General features: G+C 42.9%; 2 protein-coding genes across 2 annotated transcripts; both read left to right on the top strand.

Annotated features, from left to right (window-relative positions):
• The first annotated feature begins 38 nt into the window (after positions 1–38).
• LOC135912924 (centrosomal protein 20) lies at positions 39–7,780 on the top strand. The gene is made up of 4 exons (XM_065445533.1): positions 39–233; positions 372–572; positions 7,405–7,489; positions 7,605–7,780. The coding sequence occupies exons 1-4, from the start codon at positions 206–208 to the stop codon at positions 7,684–7,686; spliced, it is 396 nt and encodes a 131-aa protein (XP_065301605.1). The 5' UTR covers positions 39–205; the 3' UTR covers positions 7,687–7,780.
• Positions 7,781–8,873: 1,093 nt separating this feature from the next.
• Positions 8,874–22,421, top strand: Hap40 (Huntingtin-associated protein 40 kDa). The gene is made up of 11 exons (XM_065445539.1): positions 8,874–9,023; positions 9,199–9,245; positions 9,367–9,439; positions 10,027–10,318; positions 12,230–12,287; positions 14,966–15,025; positions 15,155–15,243; positions 17,760–17,847; positions 19,795–19,841; positions 19,932–19,987; positions 21,694–22,421. Exons 1-11 carry the CDS (start codon positions 8,962–8,964, stop codon positions 21,755–21,757), a joined length of 936 nt encoding a protein of 311 aa, XP_065301611.1. The 5' UTR covers positions 8,874–8,961; the 3' UTR covers positions 21,758–22,421.
• The last annotated feature ends 131 nt before the right edge of the window (positions 22,422–22,552 follow it).

The raw sequence follows: 22,552 nt of genomic DNA on the forward strand, positions 1-22,552 counted from the left end.
GTCCGCTGCTAAGTGGCTGGCCTCATGGCGTGTACACGAATGGCGCCTATTTAAAGTACTGCCGCATGCGTGTACTGCCGCATGGAGCATGTTTAACGTTAAAAGTGTACTGCTGTTGACAGCTTTTACCCTCCAGCATACCGTAGTCTTTGTTGTTTGTTTACAGACCTCTTGATCTGAACCTTTCTTTAACTGGTGCTGGACAATGAGCTCTGAAAAGGACGTGAAAACAGGTCAGTGCTAGGCGGCATCTGACGCTTGTTCACCAGTTTCGTTACGACATATCGCGGCTTTCTCCTAAACTCTGGCTAAACCCTGGCTGAAATTTACGAAGAATGAGGCTTGTAACGTTTTCTTTTTCTTTTGTTCAGCTTTGACAGAAATCTTGGAAAGCAACGGAGTGCTTCCTTCATTACGCGCAAACTTGCGCTTGGAAATCGTGAAGGCTCTAGAGGAACCGGGAAGCAGCAGGCCTCCTAAACTGCCTCAACAGAACTGTCTCATTAACGAACTCATACTGGAGTACCTCGCCTTCAACAACTACAAGCGAGCCGCGTCTATACTGGAAGCAGGTAAGCAGTATTATGGAAACAGAACTTTGTTGCAGAGATCTTGCGTTTCAGCTAACGAGAGAGAGTATATATAAGAAACATAAAGAAAGTGAACCGGGCCCAAGTTGAACGTTTTCGCGGACATGTCGGTGCTAGTAACGCCTCGGGCACTTTACTGCCCCCATGACGGTTTCTGCGTTAAAAGTTTGAACTAACCAAAAATCTTTTTGCATGCGCCCTATTTTCATTACACGACGTGTATTTTGCATTGTATTTGCATATCTACCCACTTTAATGTAAGCAGTCTGTCGGTCACACGCATACATATATATACCTCTGAGCTGCCAATATTGCTAAAAATTGAGCCGGCTTAGCTAACTCTTTGTACAGATAGAGTTGTTATGGTAATATTGATTTCATTCAACAAGTGATCACATTATATTAGGACCTCTGATATGGGGACTGTAAGAAGCTGACATGTGTCCTTCTTCAACTGCTTTCTTTTCTTCTTTTTTTTTTGCCATTAAAGTTCCTCTGTCTTGGCTTGTGTGGTCACCGTGAACTAGCTTTAACCTTGCTACAAAACTACGCTGATATTTAAAGCAGTTTATTTATTTATTTATTCAGAATACCCCTAAAGGCCCTCTTGCAGGAGGGTATTACATAGGGGGTGGTGGTGCAGTAACGCATACAGATGTAATAAGTGAGTAGTAAGCTGAAAACAAAAATTGGGAACTAATAAACAATAACCACAAAAGATAATAATACAAAAGGAATAAGATTATTGTGCTAGTAAAAAATAATCAGAAGTGTACAAGAAGAATACGTATCACAAACACACGAAAAATGGTGGGTAATTTGAGTCATAGAAAGCACTCAGACCATTAATGTACAACGAATCAGTAAACAATACAAAACGTAAACTTAAAAGAAAAAAGCAAAACATCGCAATAAAAATAGGAACAATAACCAAAACAATATGCATGTTACATAGAGGACAAGAAGATCTTTTAACATCATTCTTAACAAAAAAAAAATGGGGGTGGGACATGACACAAGAAAGGTTTAGGCACTTTCATTAAGGATTAGAAGTTTCTGAAATTCATTTATGTCGGTGACGGTTGCGATGTGTGATGGCAAGCTATTCCACTCGGTTATGGTGCGCGGGATGAATGATCTGGCATAAGTTAGTGTGCGACACGTGAAGCGTTCGATTTTAAAAGGGTGATCACGGCGGGGAAAGATGGCAGGGGGTGGCCTAAAGAAGTCCTCGCGAAGTGATGCATGATGGTAAAGCTTATGAAGAAGTGATAAGCGAGCGATTTTACGCCGACATGATAATACTTGCAGTTCAGCACGATTCTTCAATGAAGTGACGCTGGTGTGACGTGAATAATCCGAAAAAATAAAACGCACAGCACGGTTCTGCAGGGCTTCGATGTTTTTAATATTGTAGACTTGATCGGGATCCCAAATGGCTGAGGCATATTCTATTTTAGGACGGATTAAAGTGATATAAGCCTGTTTACGTAAGTGCGATGGGGTATGTTTCATGTTACGTTTAAGAAACCCAAGTGAGCGGTTTGCTGAAGCTAGGGTGACGTTAATATGGTTATTCCAGGACAGGTCAGACTGAAAGTTAACTCCAAGATATTTGTACGTGGTCGTAAGTTCCACTGAAGTATTATTTAGCAAGTAAGAGGTAGGAATTCGAGAAGCTTTTTTAGAGAAAGACATCACTTTAGTTTTTGAAGGATTTAGTGTCATTAGCCAAGTTGTGCACCATGAAGTTAAGGAGTCAAGGTCAGATTGTAGCGATTGGCGGTCAGCTTCAGAAGAGATGTTGCGGTAAATAACACAATCATCAGCGAATAGCCTAACTTTAGATTTGAGGGACGAGGGTAAGTCATTTATATAAATTAGGAAAAGCAATGGACCTAGTACACTTCCTTGAGGAACACCGGATGAGACTGGGACGAAAGGAGAGTCAAAGTTGTTGACGGACGTGAACTGTTGTCTATTAGAGAGGAAGGCTTGCACCCATGCCAGAACAAGTGGGTGAATATTAAGATGTCTAAGTTTTAGTAAGAGCCGGTGGTGAGGAACTCGATCGAACGCTTTTGAGAAGTCAAGGAATATGGCGTCAATTTGGATGCCGGCGTCCAATGATGAGTGTAAATCCTGAGTAAATCCTGCAAGTTGTGTTTCACATGAGAAGCCCTTGCGAAAACCGTGCTGGTATTTGAAGATGATATTGTGTTGCTCTAAATATGTAATTACTTGTGAGTGTATAATGTGTTCCAAGAGTTTACAGATGGTACTAGTTAAAGATATAGGTCTGTAGTTAAGTGGAGACGAGCGATCCCCTAATTTAAATATGGGCACTACTTTTGCTGTTAGCCAGTCCTGAGGAATTGTGCCTGACGACATTGATAGAGAGAAGATGGCTGCCAAGCAACGATAGATACCAGAAGAAATATGTTTAAGTATTTTGTTGTTGAAGCCATTATGATCAGATGCAGATGACGTTTTTAATTTTCCAAGTAGAGATAAAATACCAGCTTCATCAATAATTATTTCAGTCATATTAATACCGGAAACAACATCAATGCTAGGGCATGTAGTAATATCCTCAAGAGTAAAAACTGTTGAGAATGAGTCATTTAATAACTTAGCACATTCTGATTCAGTAACAGGAGAACCATTGGTATTAGCAAGAGTTACATCGGGGTGGTTGCTGGGATTTATTGTGCGCCAAAAGCGCCGAGGGTTATTTATTAGCAAAGATGGCAAATCACGACTGAAAAAGCGACGACGAGTAGTTTTTAAAAGTTGTTGATATTCCTTGTCACACTTTTTATAGCGACACCATGAAGCTGATAGTCTGTTTTTGTCTGCCATTCTAAAAAGTCGTTTCTTTTTATTATTAAGTCGACGTAATTGCTGATTGAACCATGGAGAAATGTTGCTTGTTTTGATAGTCATAACTGGAATGTATTTGTTAATTAAGTTTAAGAGAGTATGTTTAAAAAGGTTCCAGTTATCTTCAATGGAACGTGACAAGTAGGCGTCTAAAAAAGGGTCCGTGAAATGGGATAATTCGATACACATTGCATCAAAATTGGCTCGCTTATAGCACCTTATACACTTTTCAGCAACTGTCTTTTGGTTAAGTGAACAAGTTAAGCTTCCAGTAATTATGTCATGATCAGAAAGACCATCGAGATGGGCTATGTCAGTAAACAGGTCAGGTCGAGAAGTTAAAATTAGGTCAAGAATATTTGCGCATGTGCTCGAGCAACGTGTAGGTTTTTCGATAAGCTGGCACAACGAAAAATCAAGGCAAGAATCAAGAAATTCCTGTGCCTGAGTATCGTTGGCTGAAACAGATAGTGTAGACCATTGAATATTTGGATAGTTGAAGTCTCCGAAGATTAAAAGAACGGCATTTGGAAACCTCCCGCATATGTCAACAACAACGCGATGAAATTCCCCTTCGAAGGTCGCATTCATGTCCGGGGGGCGATAAAAAATACCAACAATGAGGTCAGTGGAACCAAGCTTCAGGGACACAAATACGCTTTCAAGAAATGAGTTGACAAAGATAGGTATAGCAAAGAAATCTTTAGAAATTCCAATAAGCACACCCCCGCCTCTTCGATCCTTTCTATCGCAGCGAAAAAAGTTAAAATCTACTTGACTGACAAGAATGTTATTATCGGAAACAGTATCGTTGAGCCACGTTTCTGTTAGTGCGATGATGGAAGGCGAACTTGAGTCGATAATAGAAGATAGTTGAATACTTTTAGGAAGAACACTTCTGATATTAGTGTAGAAGAAAGATACCTTTCCATCTGAACGAGATGGGGTGGTTACATGTGCTTGACGCTTAGAAGGGGCACGTCACGTAGGTGGAGTCATTGCTGAGCGTGCGTCTGTGCGGGGTACACACACCGCGCAATTAGAAGTTGTGTCCCAAGTGTAGGTGACGTTATTTAGGCACAGCCTGTCAAAAATAAGACGTACACGATCACCCTCCTTCCTTAGTGTTTTCGAAAACTGCAACAACTTCCTGCGTTTGTCCCGCACAGCCTCCGAATAGTCCCGTGCGACACTGAAGGGCGTATTCTTTAGTTTGAAGCCTTTGCTCAGAATAGTTTCGACTTCTTTGTCATTAAAAAGTTTAGCGATGATGGGGCGCTTTTTATCTGAGGAGAAACGACCTATGTGGTGAGCCCTGGCCAGTGACGAAATCGAAAAGTCAAGTCGGTTCCTGCAGAAGTCACGTACAAGACGTTCGGACGATTCCCATGTTTCAAATTGTTCCCCGTCGTCAATTCCATAGAATATTACGTTTGACCTTCGGGAACGATTTTCCAAGTCGTCAATTTTAGCTTGAAGGTCTGAGAGGTCTGATGAAGGTCTGATATTGTCCCGGCGTGACCGGTTTTCCACCTCATCGGATTTTGAAGCGAGTTTAGCGATAGATTCCCTAAGTGAGACTATTTCGGAGTTAAGTTTGTCATACATTGTACTACAGTCAACAGCTCCTGTAGAAGATTCGAGCGAAGATACACGTGTTTCAAGGGCTTCGAAGCGGGAATTAAAAGATTCCTTGATATCGGCAATGTCAAGTGCAATTTGTTTCTGACCAGCCAACAATTGAGCGAGAAGATTAGCCGTCTCTGGAGGGGAACTAGTAGAGCACTGACTGCTACTTGAAGTGGTGTTATGAGCCTCGCTTGACTTTGATGTACTTGCCGAAGGCACACCTCTAGGTCCAGGGTTAAGTTCAATATCCCCACTCAAGAGAAGGCTATCGTAACAGTGCAAAATGCGAAAGCAGCAAGTAACAACACTGTTCGGGCAGGACAGCAGCAGCAAAAAGCGGTCATCAGAACGGTAGCTATATGCACCTTGGATATAACATACCTGCGTGAAAAACAAGCAGCGTTTAAGCAACATTCCGGCGTCGCTGCTGCACTGCCCACTGAAGGAAGGTGCCGTTGCAAAGTCCTTTATATGGTCCGGTGTAGATGTCGCTGACCACTGCTTAGCGGTGATTGGTAGAACGACGGTGACAACAGCCAGAAGCGAATCACGTGGGAGGCCGTCGGCAAAGCCAAGGGGCATGCCAGGGCTATCACCAACAGGAGTGATAGGGCTGTCCATGGGCACACCATCGACCGCATCCACGTGCCGGTGAAAAGGAAGCGCGGAAGATAAGGCAGCGTCCCCGCAGAAGAATCCATGGAAGCATCCCAAGAACTGCGTGAAAAACAAGCAGCGTTTAAGCAACATTCCGGCGTCGCTGCTGCACTGCCCACTGAAGGAAGGTGCCGTTGCAAAGTCCTTTATATGGTCCGGTGTAGATGTCGCTGACCACTGCTTAGCGGTGATTGGTAGAACGACGGTGACAACAGCCAGAAGCGAATCACGTGGGAGGCCGTCGGCAAAGCCAAGGGGCATGCCAGGGCTATCACCAACAGGAGTGATAGGGCTGTCCATGGGCACACCATCGACCGCATCCACGTGCCGGTGAAAAGGAAGCGCGGAAGATAAGGCAGCGTCCCCGCAGAAGAATCCATGGAAGCATCCCAAGAACTGCGTGAAAAACAAGCAGCGTTTAAGCAACATTCCGGCGTCGCTGCTGCACTGCCCAATCTCTGTATATATATATATTTCTTTCTTGCATGGGCATCGTCCTTCAGTATCCCGTTCTGCCAGAGAAATTAACTGATAATTGCTCCGCAAATGTGTTTGGAAATGCAGAAATACATACAGACAGAAAACAGACTTTGTGAAGGCATTAGACGATACGTCTGGCAATGTGATTGCACTTGCATATACATAGTACTGAACACTGTTATCATTTTCCTGAATCGTTGATATAGTGTGCATTGCTTGTGAAACACATTTTTTCAACAGGCAAGTCTTCAAACCATTGGGCTTTTCAGCGACTGCAATATATTTTTTTTTTTGCTAACAAGTGGTATGTAGCTCAATGTGGGATGCACTACTGTAGTGGTATAGGGCGTCAGAACCCCCCATAAGAGGCAAGAGCATGTAGGTAAATGTAACGTGAAATTGCTTGAAATAATGAAACACATTCTATCTGCCTGTTTTGATTAGTGAACCAATGTGGGCCTTCATCAAACATGCTTGGCATATTGCACGCAATAAGGCAAGTGTTCGATGCTGCAAGCTTTAATCCAGTGTGAGTATATCTGTGTGTATCACTTGATGACTAGTTTGTTTGTTTTCTGTATCTGTTTGTGTTGAGGCACACATTACACCTTGTGCAACAGAAATGCGTTGTGCTGCTCAGCCTAGAGAAGATCTACAGAGAACAAGAACCTTCTTGGTTTTATACTGTCTGCTTCCTTCTGTACAATTCAGTGCAACATAAATCTGTTCAGCAACTAGCAATACCAAACATCAATGCTGCTTTAATGTAAAGTAATGTAATTAATGTAATCCCTTCTGCTTGATGTTATTCTTTTTTTAGCATCCATCGTTCAAGATTGACCGATCCCAGTTAGATGTGGCTGGAGAGTTCCACACGCTACTGACAAAGTGCAAAAACGAATAGAATTGAAATAAGGCCGTTGCACTATGCCAGGCCAGTTTTTCATATCTTTGAATTGATGAAGAGACATTCCCTTTCTCAGTTCCTGAAATATACAGCTGGGGATGCATGCGGTCATGGCCCAACAATTTAGGGTTATTACTGGACACTGTGTTGCTTTTCATTCTGGATAAATGTTTCAATTTAGTGCTGCTTTCCTCAACATGTGTTCATTTACTATATTAATAAAATCTTATCTCTCTTGTTCTTGTTTTCATCTCACAGAGAGTGGCTACCAGCAAAGCTGCGTTGGTCGTGCATTCCTTGAGAAAGAACTCCGCATTACGTTATCGGAGAATGCTTCTCAACTGTAAGAAATATTTATGCGTGCTGCTTTTAGTCTCGAGTTGCAAAATGAAGCATGCATTATTTTAAGCGCAGAAATGAGCAGAGTAATAAATTTTAATTGCATGTTTATTTTCCAGGCCGCTACTGTACTCTATCGTAGAGACTCTTCGTAATGGTGAGAAAACTAAGACTTCAAGTGTTGAGAAGAGGACGTCCTGAAGCATCAACCAGAATATCAGACTGTGATGTCAGGATGGTCTGATTTTTCTTGGTAAATTATTGCTTGATTTTTATTAAACGTATAATTACATGATTTGTCTGTGTTTGTCTGCAACTACCATACTGCACACCTGTGTTGCTTTTTTATCAAGTGACAAAGTAACAGATATGTTTGTGCACATTGTGAGGTCAGCAACATGGCTTGAGGGTTGAATATGGCCTAGCAGTGCTTTTTTTTATGGAACTTTTACAGGGAAAATATACAGGACATGGTAAATGTGATGACATGACTCATTTAGGTCACACCAACTGACTGTGATGAAAAATAAAATGCCGACCAAGAAAAAGACATTAAGTGAAAAATTAAAGAATGTTCGGCTCCCACACAAGAGCTTTGTTACAACCTTGTTCGCAATCTTGTGAACAAGATTTGGAACGAGGTTCCCATGTGGGAGCCGAAACAGATCAATTTTTGCATTTTTTCTTGGTCCACTTTTTTTTCATCATGCCTCTTTCCGGCCAGGCAACATACCGTCAAACCCTGGATTTCATCAACAGACTATTCGTTCGCTTCCAGCTTACCCACCTTTCAACATGCACTTGGCCGAATAAATTTAAAATATTTACAATTTTCTGGTGAAATTAACATATTACACTTATATACCAACTCTTCATGAGTGCTTAATTAACTTGCCCCACACTGCTCCTTATTGGATCGCCTACTGGCCCGTTCCATTGTTACTTTTCTGCTACTCATCTTGGCGATTTTAGAGCTTCTTGAGTCCTGCGTCCAGAGAAGGATTCCTGGGAAGATGGACCTAAAGGTGAAGTGTGCAATGAAAAGCATGAAAAGACTCCAAAGAGATGGCGTTCAAATAAGCCACGCATAAATATTTATTCGCATCTTTTGTTTTCCTTGTCTTTCGTAAATGTCTGTTTCTGTGCTACACGGTGTACTTTAAAGTATTCTCAAAAGCAAGATGGTTTTTTTTTTTTTGCTTTGTACAGCTACTTTGTTACAGTGAGAGCGTAAAGTGATGGTGACTGTCGCCGTGCCATTTGCAACGGGTCGCCGTAGTTTTTCCTTGAGCCGAAACCACGGAGGAAGAATATGTTTCTTGCTCCGTGGCCCAAACCATTGCCCAAACCGGCGTGACGGCAAAAAGGGTTCGTGGCGTTCGCCTTACTTTAGCGGCCATGCACAAGACTATGTTGGCAACCACCTAAATTAGACGTGCAAATAAAGGCGCTTTTTATTACGCTGTAAAAAAAACCATGGAGGCCGGCAAGAATGACTTTATGCAGCAGTACAAAACAATTTCCCTGAAACTCAAAAAGTGAGCGCTTATGATCTTGCTTCGGCCGTTGCGCCCTGTAGTACTCACCCGTACGAAGTGATTTTTTGTTGACGTCGGTGCTTGCTTCCTGACTTGCGCTGCCCGAAACACGTTTACGTGCTCCGAGCCTAGTTTCTTAGTTCGTTCCTTGACTTATGTGTGTCCTGTCTTACAGGAGATTTCTTCGCAAGCCAAATTTGGCCGAGGTCAGCGACCAATACAGTAAGCGAGCGATCGTGTTCTCGTGGTTATTCCTTCGCGATGCGTCTGAATTTGGGCCCGTGCAGCAGCGTACAGTTCGACCATTTCGCTTGATTGCCCACTTTCGCTCTTTTGATTTCAGCTGCCCTTGGGAAGCAGTTACAGCACCAAGACTGCCCCCATTATGCTGGAATGTGTAGCCTCGCTGCCGCAAAGTGAGTCGTTCCCTTTGTTATATCTAACCTGAAATAGACGTGGAAGATGAACGGGAAGACGTCTTGTTGGGCTAGATGGTGCTTGCTTTAAGGGCATATAATGCAACTTCACGACACGACGATGAATCACTCACAGACACGCGCGTCTGCGACGTCTGTCTGTGTGTCTTTAATTGTGGTTTCTGTCCTTGTGCCGCATTGTGTCCTTAAGAACGATCGAGGGAGGACAAGCGCTTCCAGAAATATTGGTTTCTTTATTAGTAATTGGTTGCTTATTTTTGCATAAGATGAAGAAAACGAAAGTAAGGAGACTACTGCTAACAGCACTGTAACTGTCTTGCTCTGCTGACACCTGAAACGGCAGTTAGCAGCGTCGGCGTGGTTGAAAAGGGAGAGAGAAGATCGACTAGGACGAAGAAAACTGTTTACATGATGTACAATGTGTTAAACATAATAAAATATTATTAAGGCACTGTGTCAGAATAAAAAGTAACGGTTCACTTGTATCATGTGTATTTGAGTCGGTTGGTTCATGACTAGAGCAGGAAAAACAATGTTGCGAACATCTTTTTTTGGTCACACCACAGGTGCGAGCAGTCCATGGGAAACAGCGCAGCCGAAGCCCAGGCACTGGCACAGGGGGCACGGCAGTTCTTCAACGCCGAGGCAGACTACCACACTCTGCTGTGTCCGTCGATCGACGAACACTTGGCGGCCGCGGTGCATTGCTTTTCGCGAGCCATCGACCTCTACGTGCAACTTCAGGAGCCGTCCCTGGCAGCTGCATTGTGCACGGAAGCCGGCCAGTGTCTCCGATCCATCGACCGGGCGCACTTGGCGATGTCTTTCCTGCAGCGCGCCGTCCAGTTGCAGAGCAAGGTTTGTACAACACTGAATTCTTGCGTCGACTGCTGTACTGCCGGGGAGAAATGTATCTTGAGCGAAAGATGTGCGACGCGAAACACTTCTCGCGAGCAAAGAACACTAGAGTGTGGCTTCGCACCTTACGTGTCAGGTTGTCATTGACAGTGTGAGCCCAGAACAGAATGTGCATGCTGAAATCATGCTGTCATTACTCGGAAGGACAAAAGCAAAATAATGCGTTAGCTTTAAAGGGACACCAAAGACAAACACTAAATCAGTTTAGCTTATTATCCTCAACGCATTTTCGTTAGTTATGGCCAAAAGTTCCATCGTTTAAATTTCATGCCGAAAGCCCAGCCCTAGCACATCTATGTGATGTCACAGATTTCAATTTATATATATATTTTTTTCATATTTGCGTAATTGTGGTTCTGCAAAAGTTCTTGAAATTTGTCAAGTTCAGACTCTGGCTCATTTTGAATACTCTGCAGTTGATATTCACCAACAAAAAAAATTAACTAGGCCCTACCGAGCGGACACCGGTTAGCTGGTGCAGGCATTTCAAGGTGTAATCACCACCTGTATTTTGTTCTTGCATCGTTTCTGGCTTACAAAGCTTGCTCTAAGGGGTGTGAAGGCCTTTTTCTTAAGATTTTTTTTTTTTGTATTGCAGAGGGGTAACTTACAGCTCAGATATTTTTTCCCCCTTTGTAGTTCCTTAAACTTTTTTGCTATTTGTCTATGAGAGTACTCGTTGCTGCACAAGTTGACACATTATTTTAGGGTTAGCATGACCTATGAACACTCTTCTGCATGCCACATTAGGGCTGAAGAAGTGTGTGCGTTTGTTTGGTAATTAGGTGCATAGCATTGTGCATTCAAGGCAGTGTGACGATTTGGGCTAGATGGTGATCGATTATTGTGTGGCTACAGCACGAAGCTAAACGAACCAAATGTCGCACCAAATTTATACAAAGGAGCGGGACAGCTATCTGAAAAACATTATTTACAGAATACAGAAACACACAAGTCTCTCTCTGGACCAAGAGGCATAGAATGTGCTTTTCTTGCTTCTGTGGTCTGTCTATTTTCTCGTGCACTAGTGCAGAAATTAAGGCACTAGCAAGAGAGCCTTTTGTCTCAGTAATGAAACTGCCGACAGATAGGTACTCATGCACAGTTATGGCTAAAACAGGAGACACGTGGTATGATTATACGTGAAATTCGATGTGCAACTTTTCATGCCAACAACAACACCCAACAAGATCCATTATGTTATAACAGACTCCAAAACGTGAAGCAGCCATCATTTCCAGCCATGGTTTGCATGTTACATCAGATGCTGTGTTGTACTGTGTGTCTCCTGCTGATAAGGGAAAGCTCGATAGCACAGTGTGATTAGCTTGTCACTGCAGTGAATGCCACTGGCTGCTTTCTTTTACAGAGTGTACCGATGAATTGAAATATTTTTCACACCCGCTTGGTCACCTCTCGGCAGTGCCGAGGCGTCGAAGTTATCTAGCACCTTAGTTGATGATGACAGATGCCACAAGACACTGCTTGAATTCATACACAACACATACCTTTACAGCACACATACTACACGTAAAAAAAGTTATGCGTTAAGGCAAGTCTTGATCACACTCACAAAATAAAAAGAATGCAGAGGAACAACACAAAATGCCTTCTTTGTGCCCCCGTGCATTAACACATCTGCCTTTTCATACAATGTGCGGTTGTATGGTGAGCCGTCATCCCCAGACCGACATCACAGCTTTGGCGGCAGCGGCCTGGCGTTGACGGCTTGTCATAAATCCACACCAACTTGTTCGGCTTTCCATCATTCTAAACAGATAGTATGTTGCCACCTGTGACAAACTATTGCACAGTGCCAAGCAGTGTGTGTGTAAACGATCTTGTGTGCAGTGTGCCATGGGCTACGTGGATGCACTTCAAGAACTGGCCACCTGCCAAATTGAAACCGGTGAGCACACTCAATGAGCGGACTGGCATAGCTTTTCCTTTGTCGCATTTGTCAAGTCTATCTTATCGCAGTGTGTGCACATTCTGCATGCTTTCCCTGACTTGTAATTAGGTATAAAGCGTCCTTCCTCCTTAAGGCCAACAGTGAGGAAATGTTGTATCATGTAAAAAGGCCTTTCAGGTCGTGTTGTACAGGGCAGCCTTTGTGCAAAAATTCCGAACTTAAGATACGAGTGGATGCATCACGAAAAGCTAGAAGTAGTAAACATTCTTGATATAGTGAAGCTTTTAAAAATGCTGCCATTAGCACTTGCCGGAAATGACGCACGACCCACGACACGGAGAACCGGTGCAACTCTTTGGCACGACCTCCAAGATCAGGTGGTGCCTGCAGCGTGTTGAAAGTCTCGGAGGTGATGATTTTCGTCGTATCTGCCAACCACTGAGTGCACGTGTCGTATGCTTGGGTGCTATTTAAGCGGCGTTAATCATAAGATGAAAATGATTGCCAGCCTTGCAGCTTTGCCAAGAGTGTTTCAATCCTATATACCACTAATATTTGGCCAGTTGAGCCAAAACGAAATTTTGTTGCAGTTGGCCTTTAAGCAACAAGTGGAGATGCAGAACTCCACAGCCATGCTTTCTCTGCCCAGCTCAAACGCCTCCACAAAGCCTCCTGAAAGTGATAACGCCATCTTTGAATGCAAAATCAGTTGTCTTAGTGGCAGTTTCTTTGCTGTATAGAGAAGACCGTTTGCAAAATTTTGCATGTGGTCTATTGAGAGTGCATGGTAATTTTCTTTAGAATGTATCGTTTTGAAAATGAATTTAGACCACTTCAATGCCTCCAACGGCAAATTTTCTTTTCTGGACACACGTGTGCATATCAATGATGTATCTCAATGCCAAAGCAACACTAGGAAAACATCACTCATACTGTGGGAATTACTTCCCACAGAATGTCATTCTGTTAGCAAAATTTCATTAAATAAACTCTTGGTGAAATATGTGTTCTCTTGTACTACTATGGCAGCTACACTTTTGTTTTTCAAAAGAAAGTAAAGTCGGGCATTTTCAGATACCTCTTGCTTTGATAAACACTGCCAGGCGCTGTGTGCTTAATTGTATGCAGAAAAATATTACCCCAAATGCAAAAGGACTGCTGAAGTCATTCGCCCTTAACAATTTCTGGTTCAGTAATTCCACCAGGAACCATAATGCTTCATAAGGAATATTGTGACTCAGAGAAAAACAAAATCCTCAAACTAACCTGAGAAATTAGAAGTGCCAGGAACTTTCATTACATAATTTATACAGACTTGGTACTGCAGATCAAGCTTAGAAAAAAAAAAAAAACTAGTATGAACATTGCATTATGTAGAGATTGGATGTCTGAGATGTCCTTGGAGTCACCCGCCGTGGTTGCTCAGTGGCTATGGTGTTGGGCTGCTGAGCACGAGGTCGCGGGATCGAATCCCGGCCACGGCGGCCACATTTCGATGGGGGCGAAATGCGAAAACACCCGTGTGCTTAGGTTTAGGTGCACGTTAAAGAACCCCAGGTGGTCGAAATTTCCGGAGTCCTCCACTACGGCGTGCCTCATAATCAGAAAGTGGTTTTGGCACGTAAAACCCCACAATCTTCATGTCCTTGGAGTCTACCAAGTGAGGTACGTAGAATGTCTTAGGCATGACATAACAAGAGTTCTTTGAATAATTCATACCTGTTAAACGCTTTAAACCTCTCAGCGTCACCGACGTAACGGTACGTTACCACGTCTCTATCCCGCCATGCTCCCTTTGACGTTCCTTTTGTCAGATAGGAATGTGAGCACTACACCAGGAAATCATTTGTCATTACCCGGATCATTTTTAAAAATTTATGCACAACCAAAAATCAACCATTGTAATCGCCTTAAAATATTCGAGGGAAAAAAAAAAAACGAAGCTGGGGGTGCGTCACCTCCGAAAGAACCCAACACTGAAAGGGTTAAATGCTTTTGTGGTTGAAATTCAAAAGCTTGAAACTCCGAGCTTCGTGCGGCATACTAAATTTATGACGTGCAACTCTTGCATATTATGAATAACTGCTTTGGTAATTTTATTCTCGCACTCTTTCTTTTTTCATTCAGTTGCAGAGCATAAATTTGTTGCTTGAAAAATGAAATTTGGCTGAAAGAGGGTCCAAAGGTTTCATGCACCATTTAAGGGACTTCTCACTGGATCTTTGCTTCAAAGTTGACTGGCGTGCAGTCTTTTAAGTGAAAGGTATTGGAAGGTAGATGGGGTGTTTATTCCTGGCGACAATTCATGGTCATGTATCGACTTCACTTCATTTGTTTGCTACTTTGTTTCATATCAAGCAAATTCTTTGAAATGGCTACAAGGGGTGTTTTCCGAGCATAATACATACAAAAGAGTTGACAATCTTCTAGAGACTTTAGGCGGGGAGTCCAACAAAATTCGGTGAAGAAATTAAAATTCTTAATCTGCTCCACTACGGCATGCTTTCAACGATGCCGAAGATGCTAAAACTGCGGCGAAATGTTTCTTCAGTCATGAGAGCTCTGCATCATTGTCCTTCCTCGCTTTGTGTCCTTGTTTTTTATTTGCATTGTTTATGATGAGTCCACTACGGCGTGCAGTAATTCTTTACTTCTGTGTTGCTTGCCTGCTCTAGGTGACTACTCTGGGGCCCTGTCATCATTCACTGAAGTTTACGCAATATCCCAGGAAAAGAGTAAGTAACCAAGTTTAAAATGTTTTCCCTCAAATAGAAGTATTCTGTTGACGAGGTGAAAAGCTGTACTGAGGTAGCTTGAACTGTTTTGTCGTACTTTTCTGTTTTGCTTGCGTTGTACTTGTGTAGGCATGCTTGGCGGTCGCTCGATGGGTGCCATGGCAACGACACTGGCATCGGCAGAGATCATGCGGCTTCTCTTGCTCCTAGTGCTACAGGTAAATTTGTATTTGTGCGATGAAGCAAATCAGGATTTGTGATTTGCAAATCGCGTACCACGGGATAATGCGTAACCTGTTCTTGCTGTGCTCGCAGGGTTCCCCACGAAGCGATTTGCGGTAGGGCAGGACGCTAAATCATTGCTGGGGGATTGTCAATGACAAATACTGTTAACAGTGCATGGGACAGAATAAATGAGATGAAATGGCCGAAACACTGACCGTCAACAAATTTTTATTCTGCACACAACAACATATAAAGATGTGGCTAAGAGAAAAAAACTGCAAGCTCAGAAACCAGGCAGAAGGAGGATAAAATTAAAGAATTAAAAAATTACATAGAGCTGAGCTAGGCTGTATTAATTGATTATACGACATTGTCGTCTGCTTTTCTACCCTGACGTGTGCATGTTAGCTGTTGAGTGACGTGATGTACGTCGTATGTCACGTGATTGGTTTGCTTGCTATGATATGCATTTCATCTAGCTGTTGCGTCCTTTTGTTCAGCCTTTCATTTTCTTCAATGGCAGCATTCATTCTGTGGGCTAAGAATTACTCTTTTGCACAGTTTTCCTGTTGGGCTGTCGTAAAAAGAGACTTTTGAGGACAAAATATCCATGCTCCTTGTGGTGTTTAAAAACGAGATTGTTTGGTTGCGAGCCCGGTCTCTAACCACAGTGAAATCTCTGTACAGTCATAGGCGTATTAACGAAGTGCTTGGGGCCTCTGAACTATTTCAGTATACAGATGACTTCGTTGTAAAGGTCGTGCGCCACACTACTTGCAATAGAACCTGGATAAAATTATTCCTTCGTTACATATACAGGTTATTTTTTTGTAGAGGCATTCGCTGTAGAGGCACACGGCTCTAATGAGAAATATCTTAATTTGAATTGACAGATAATTAGAACAGCTTTGTTAGTACTGGCAAAGTTTCATCTATTTGAATAGGGAAAAAAGCCCGCATTTCAACACGAAAAGCCATGCAGCAGATATTTCTAACCAACTTCCTCACTCTTACGGGGACTGCCTTTCTAACCTACCCGAGCCAAACGCAAATGATTGGTGCGACGTTAGCTACCACAGTGTGCGCCGTAAAAATGGTGAGGAAAGATGAGCAGGGAGCCAAGACGAACCAGGTCCTCCTTTCCCATCCAGATTAAAGAAGCAGGAAGAGAAAAAAAAGGAAACAAAGTTGCAGTTTCGTCTGAAAAGACTTCCAGTGGGAGCAGAGCAGCCCGGTGATGGTTTTGACTTTGCACGCAGCACCACACAATTGGTTCAGCGCTATATTGAAAGGGGCTCTCCTTAATTCAAACTTAATTTTATTAAATTCAATTTCCTGTCTCTTTGCAGTTCGTATTAACACGAGATTCTAGTGCATTTATCGTGCAGCAGTTTCATTAAAGTGACGGAGTGCTAGTAGCATGTCATGTGGCTCAACACATAACATGCATAACAGCAAAGAGAGAGAGAGACAGAGGAAATGGGAAAGGCAGGGAGGTTAACCAGAGGGGAAGATCTGGTTTGCTACCCTATGCTGGGGAGAGAGGGGAGGGGAGGTAAAGTGATAAAGTAGAGATAAAAAGGAAAGGAGCATAGGGACATACAATCACAGTAGGTCACTGTCATCACATACTGTCACCGCACAGCACAGTATCACTTGCAGCGCTATATAAACATCTGTTCAGGCTACAGCCGCTTGTGCAATTCTGTTGCGTTTAAAAACTGCAACATAACAGCATAACAGCAGGCATTGCAAACGGCAAGGTGCATTGCGTGGCGCTGAACGTGCACATTCTTTTTTTGCGCCTGCAGCCACCTTCCTATGAATAATAAAATCCAAAACACTTTGTCAGAGGAAATGTCAAGGCATGAGCAGTCTCTGCAGAACATAATGCAGCGTCAGCGCATTGCATATGTCATGAACATGTCGTGGAACGCCCATGTAAATGCATTCACAGAGAGCGGGTGGGCTTCCCTCGGCCATTTCCGGCACGTTTCGTTCGCTCTCGAAAGCGAACAGTCTCGTCAATTTGTTTTTTCACCGGCGTTGATGCCAGACAAGCAAAAGGGGTGCCACACGCCATTTGGATTCACAAAAGTGAACAGATGTTGACAACTCTGGAAGGCGAGAAAAAAAAAATGTCACATCAGAGGTCAGACCTGGGCCTTGTCTTCTTACAGATCGGATGATACAAAGGGAAAGGCTATATTGATCATCATCATATCTTGCTAGTTAAAGAAGGTAGCACTTGGAAAACTGTATGTAGCTGCCGTGGTTGTGGGCTCTATTCCTAACCTTGGTAACTGCATTCAGATTGGTACAAGGTGCAAGAAAAACACCCCTGTATATAGATTTGTGTGCGCGTGAAAGAACCTCTGGTGGTGAAACTTAATTTCGAGATCCCCCCCCCCCCCTGTACTATTGTGTCGCTCATACTGTTGGTTTGGAACGTAAGTTAAACCTTACAATTTGAGTTTGACCATTTCGTTCTGCTTTTTTCTTTCCGTAGCCATCCGCGCAGAAAATGCCTGCAGAGCACGCTGCCCTTCTCGACCGTTACCTCTACGACAGCCCGGAGGAGACGACGCCGAGCAAACGTGAGCATCATTTGCAGTTTCTAGGCTTCCGACGCCGTTGTGAGGTTGTCAAGCCTTGGCGAGAAATGGACACATAGTTCGGCCCACCATTACGGGGAATGCTTAATTAGTACAGCTGAGCCTCGTCGTATACAGAGCCATTTCTGGTGCAAAAGTACCTTCGTCATATTCAATATTCATTAGAAGCCTTTATTTGTTACATACCAATTGTCAGTGTGGAAAGTTCTACATTTGCTTTGTTATATCTGATAATTTGTTTTATTTGTCCCCGTCATTTAAGATTCGACTGTATTTGGCTACCAATTACAGCTTAAAGGGCATGAAGGCATGGTTGTGCTAGGAGAATGCCAGCAAACTTTTGAGTAGGAAAAAATCGAGAGGCAGACATAGACAAAGAGACAGGAAGGTGGCTGGGGTGTCTATGTCTGCCTCTCGATTTTTTCCTACTCAAAAGTTTGCTGGCATTCTCCTAGCATAACCATGTACCAACTAGCCCAACAAGCCACTCTCATGAGGCATGAAGGCAGGCACACCATATTTTAATGCATAGATGCCGGGCTAATGGGCATACCATTGGCAACAAGATTTTCTCCTCCCATTAGAGTAGAAGTGTTTTGATTATATGTTGACTTTAATGCCAGCTAGGTGTTCCATTTAAGGGTGGGCTGTGCTGTAAAGCCTCATAACAACAGTATCGGTACAGGAAGTGGACATTGTTCCAGCTTAGGATTATTAAAGCAAAGCTTTCTTTGGCGTTTCTTACCACTTTGCTCTTTTTTTTTTAACAATAGTACATTACTGTCATGGTGCCTAGGCTGAAGGCAACAATAAGACACCTGACTGGGCCACTAGCAACATTTGACAGGAGCAGCTCATAAACAGCCATCTTTATGCAGCACATCCACTTACAACAAAAGACCAACTTTTTTAAAATTTAAAGCATGAGTTCATTTTGTGTTCAGATGTCACAATGAACAACGAGAATGCATTTACTGAATATTTTCAAGATGTTATTAACAACAAGCACTGCAAAACAAAACAAAGTCGCCGGTTTGGCCCAGAAAACTGGGCCGATTCCAGAGATGTGTAACCAAAGCTGTTCCAGTCCTAAAGATAGTGTGATCACATGTGATTTGGTGGGTCGATCTGCTGCCTGACAGCGCCAAGGTGCTATTACGACCGCATGGTCCCCCTCGTGCAGGGAGGCAGCTTTCAAAACGAACACCGTGTGACTTCTTTGAGCAGTCGAAACTCGCCACTTGGCTGCTCTATGTGACCGAACTGTGCCCTTGTGCGGGGCCGGGTGACAAGCTGTCTCGAGGAAGTCGCTCACAAGTGAACTGTGGATATTTTTTACCTAGTTGCTATTTTGTACACGTGTAGAAGTATCAGAAAAAAGATTTAGTGCTTACCACTGCGCTGTTGCTCGAATTCCAGAGAAATATCACGTTTTGGCATCTATGTCGTTCAGTGTAACACTTGGCACAGTTAATTACCTGGTTTTTAAGAAAAAAATGCAAGGATGCCTTTGTTTAGTGGAATGCAAGCTGCTGCAGCGAAAGGCAGAGTTCAAATGCATTTGCAAGTTTATGTGTCAGAATGCCAAGATTACATTTAACCATGGCAGAGATGGAAACATTCCAGAAGGCCTGTCTAGCAAACTCAGTAGGGTGTTTGTTATAAGCCTCCCTAAAAGGTGAAGCCTGAAAGATACATAGAGAGTGAAAGATAGACACTTAAAGTTAGCAACAGTAATCTAATGAGAAATGCCTCAAAGTTAGAGTCAACATTTCGACAAGGAGACTTGCATGTCTGAGCAAACTGCGTCCAACCACTGCCTCTCTCTTCAAGACTGAAAGAAGTGTGTTACAGTTGAAATATGTTTGATTCAAACTGATAGTTTGATTATGTGTCTGATTTTTTTTGGTTTTGTGATATTTTCTTTAGCAAGCTACCTGAACGAGGATGTCTTCCTGCTCCTGCAGTCACTAGTGGTGAGGATCACTACTATATTTTCTTTAATTTCTTTTTTTTGCCTTACAACATACTTTTTCGCTCACAGCAATGCCACTTTCTCACCATAGATGGCGTTTGAAAGCAAGGACCGAGAGTCTGTCAGACTGCTTCAAAGCCATCTGTGGTAAGCCTCGCCCCTGTTTACTTTTCCTTACAGCGAAGCTGCTTAGGTTAGTTTCACAGCCATTTTAACATGGCAAAGTCAAGTGTATGGCAGCGTGCTCATTATCGATCAGCAAGTCAACCAGCAAAAGCATCTCAAATTCCTGCTTCGAAACATAATTATCAGTGAATATGGCATAAAGGTTACCTTGTGCACACCTCACTCGAATAAGTAACACCTTCTTCATGTGGTTTTTCTGGCCTGTATGCTGTAATTTTAGTTTCTTGCATCGTGTTTCACTGGCTCCACTTTGGAGGTCAGCTTTGGAGGTCAGCAGAGTTTGTATGGCTGCGCTGCGGGGGGGGGGTGTTTATTCTGTAAGAGTCCACCTAGTGGACTGTCCATTTTGGCCGCTGCTGATTGGCTAGGGCCCCTAGCCTCCCTCCCTCGAGTGCTTGTTTATTCTGTAAGAGTCCACCTAGTGGACTGTCCATTTCGGCCGCTGCTGATTGGCTAGGGCCCCTAGCCTCCCTCCCTCAAGTGCTTCAGATGAAGGGCATGAGAAGTTGCTTATAAAGCTTCAATGTCTTTGATGTTTCAGTTGCTCAGATTGGCATACATCTGCAAAGGATTTTCAAGAAAAAGATATATATATATATATATATATATATATATATATATATATATATCTTAAATCTCGAGATATTGCCAGAATTATCATTCTACGTTCAGGTTGCAGCCACGGAATTCCATAAAGGTTGTCATATTCATGTGAATAAAATCTTTCATTTTTTGCAGTTCAAGGACTAGTGTTACACACTGTATTTGGGATGATTGTACAGTTATAATATGGTCATCATCTTTTTTAAAATATATATTGGGCTTGGTTTTTCAAGTCTAAGCCATCAAAGGAGACAATGGAACGTGAAACCTGCTGTGCAGTGGTGGTGCTCAGGGAAGCCAAACTCAACTCTTAGGTTCCAGAGGACAATACACGTTAGATAACGGTCGACAAATGTGCAAACTAGTTTCAGCACCTGCGCTACACGGTGCTGCGTGGGTGCATTTGATGTTCCTTGTTGTTCATTTCTGTTACTACATACGCCTTGCACCAATCCTGGGAATGGAGTCCATATTGTGTGAAATTAACATCGCTTGCCACCAATTAATCTTGGAAGTTTATTAACACAGGCTGTCAGTTGCAGGCAATTAACATGGCTTGTGGAAGCAGATGTGTTGCAGAAGCAACGAGGGAAATGGACAGCCTTACCTACTCTACGAGTGCTTGTGTTTGTTGCTTTAATTTCTTGAAAAGCACTTTGCCAAATCTTGTTTCAGCTCATTTGCCCATGTGCACATATATACACAGTTTTTTTTTTTTTTCGTATGTTGAAACTGCTGAAGGAGCTGAAATACTCAATGTCGGCATGCAGCTGTAAGCATAAGTTTGACGCTAAATCAATGACATTAGCACTCACCTTTAAATCTCCCAACACAAACGTATTCATCGGGTGTGCTGAGTAGTACACCACCCTTAAATGGCCAGCTTTATGCTTCTTCAACCAGGCATTTCAGCTTTCTTGATATTCATTATGATGCACTACAAGCCTTTTTTTTTTTTCAACTCGAGTTTTCACATTTGCTTTGTAGATACACACATGTGATAGTAGTTTGCAAGAAAGACCCAGCGCAGCATCACTGACACTTTGTTTTTCCTTTCCTTGTAGGCCTTTGCTGAAGGCAGACCAAAATGAACTTCTCCACGAAGCGGTTGACAGACTTTGCAAGTGACTGCACTACAAGACCTGAACACTGCAACAGCTGTGTGCAGCTATCGCTGTGTGCAGCTATCGCTGTGTGCAACCTTTTGTTGCCTGTATATAACATCGTTGCCGACGACGCCAGCGGTACCTGTGATTATTTTAGGCTCATGGTTGAATGCTCTTTGTTTTTCTTGAATTCACAGTAGCCTGCTGCGTTGTATGGGGTCAGAATTCTCATGAAGTCTGTGCTGTTGAAAACTGCGTACCTGTAAGTTGAAAAAAGTCACAGAAAGTCGCAATGGTTGAAAGAAAATCTGTGCACTTTATTTCCTAAATTGAGAGTGCGCGACCCATTCTAGGATAAAATGACAGTGGGCAATCATTCCTACTCACCGTGTTAAACATGGGAGCAAGTACAGCATAGAAGACTGAGTAAGTCGGCATAAGTGTAAACTAACACATACACACACACAAAAAAAACTTTGGACTAGTACCAACAGCTGAACGAGATGGGCTTTAACTGCCAAACACAGCTCGTTTCAGAAGAAAATGACTAGTTGTCAGACAGCAGTACCGGTGGGGCATCAAACGTGGATATTGTGACTAGTCATCAAAGCCATTCACGTGCCAGTATTACAAGAAATGGAGTGATCCACCCTTGTGCAAAAGAATAAATGCTGTATTGAACCCGACACACTCCTTTCTTTGTTTTTCATAATGCATGGACAAATCTTGGCACATAGAACAATGACTAACTAGATTTTTCACTGACAAAATTGAGAGATTATCAATTTGTTGCAAAAGTTTGTAACAGAGTGTCTTG

This window comes from Dermacentor albipictus, chromosome 8 (assembly GCF_038994185.2).
Source record: "Dermacentor albipictus isolate Rhodes 1998 colony chromosome 8, USDA_Dalb.pri_finalv2, whole genome shotgun sequence".
NCBI lineage: Eukaryota > Metazoa > Arthropoda > Arachnida > Ixodida > Ixodidae > Dermacentor > Dermacentor albipictus.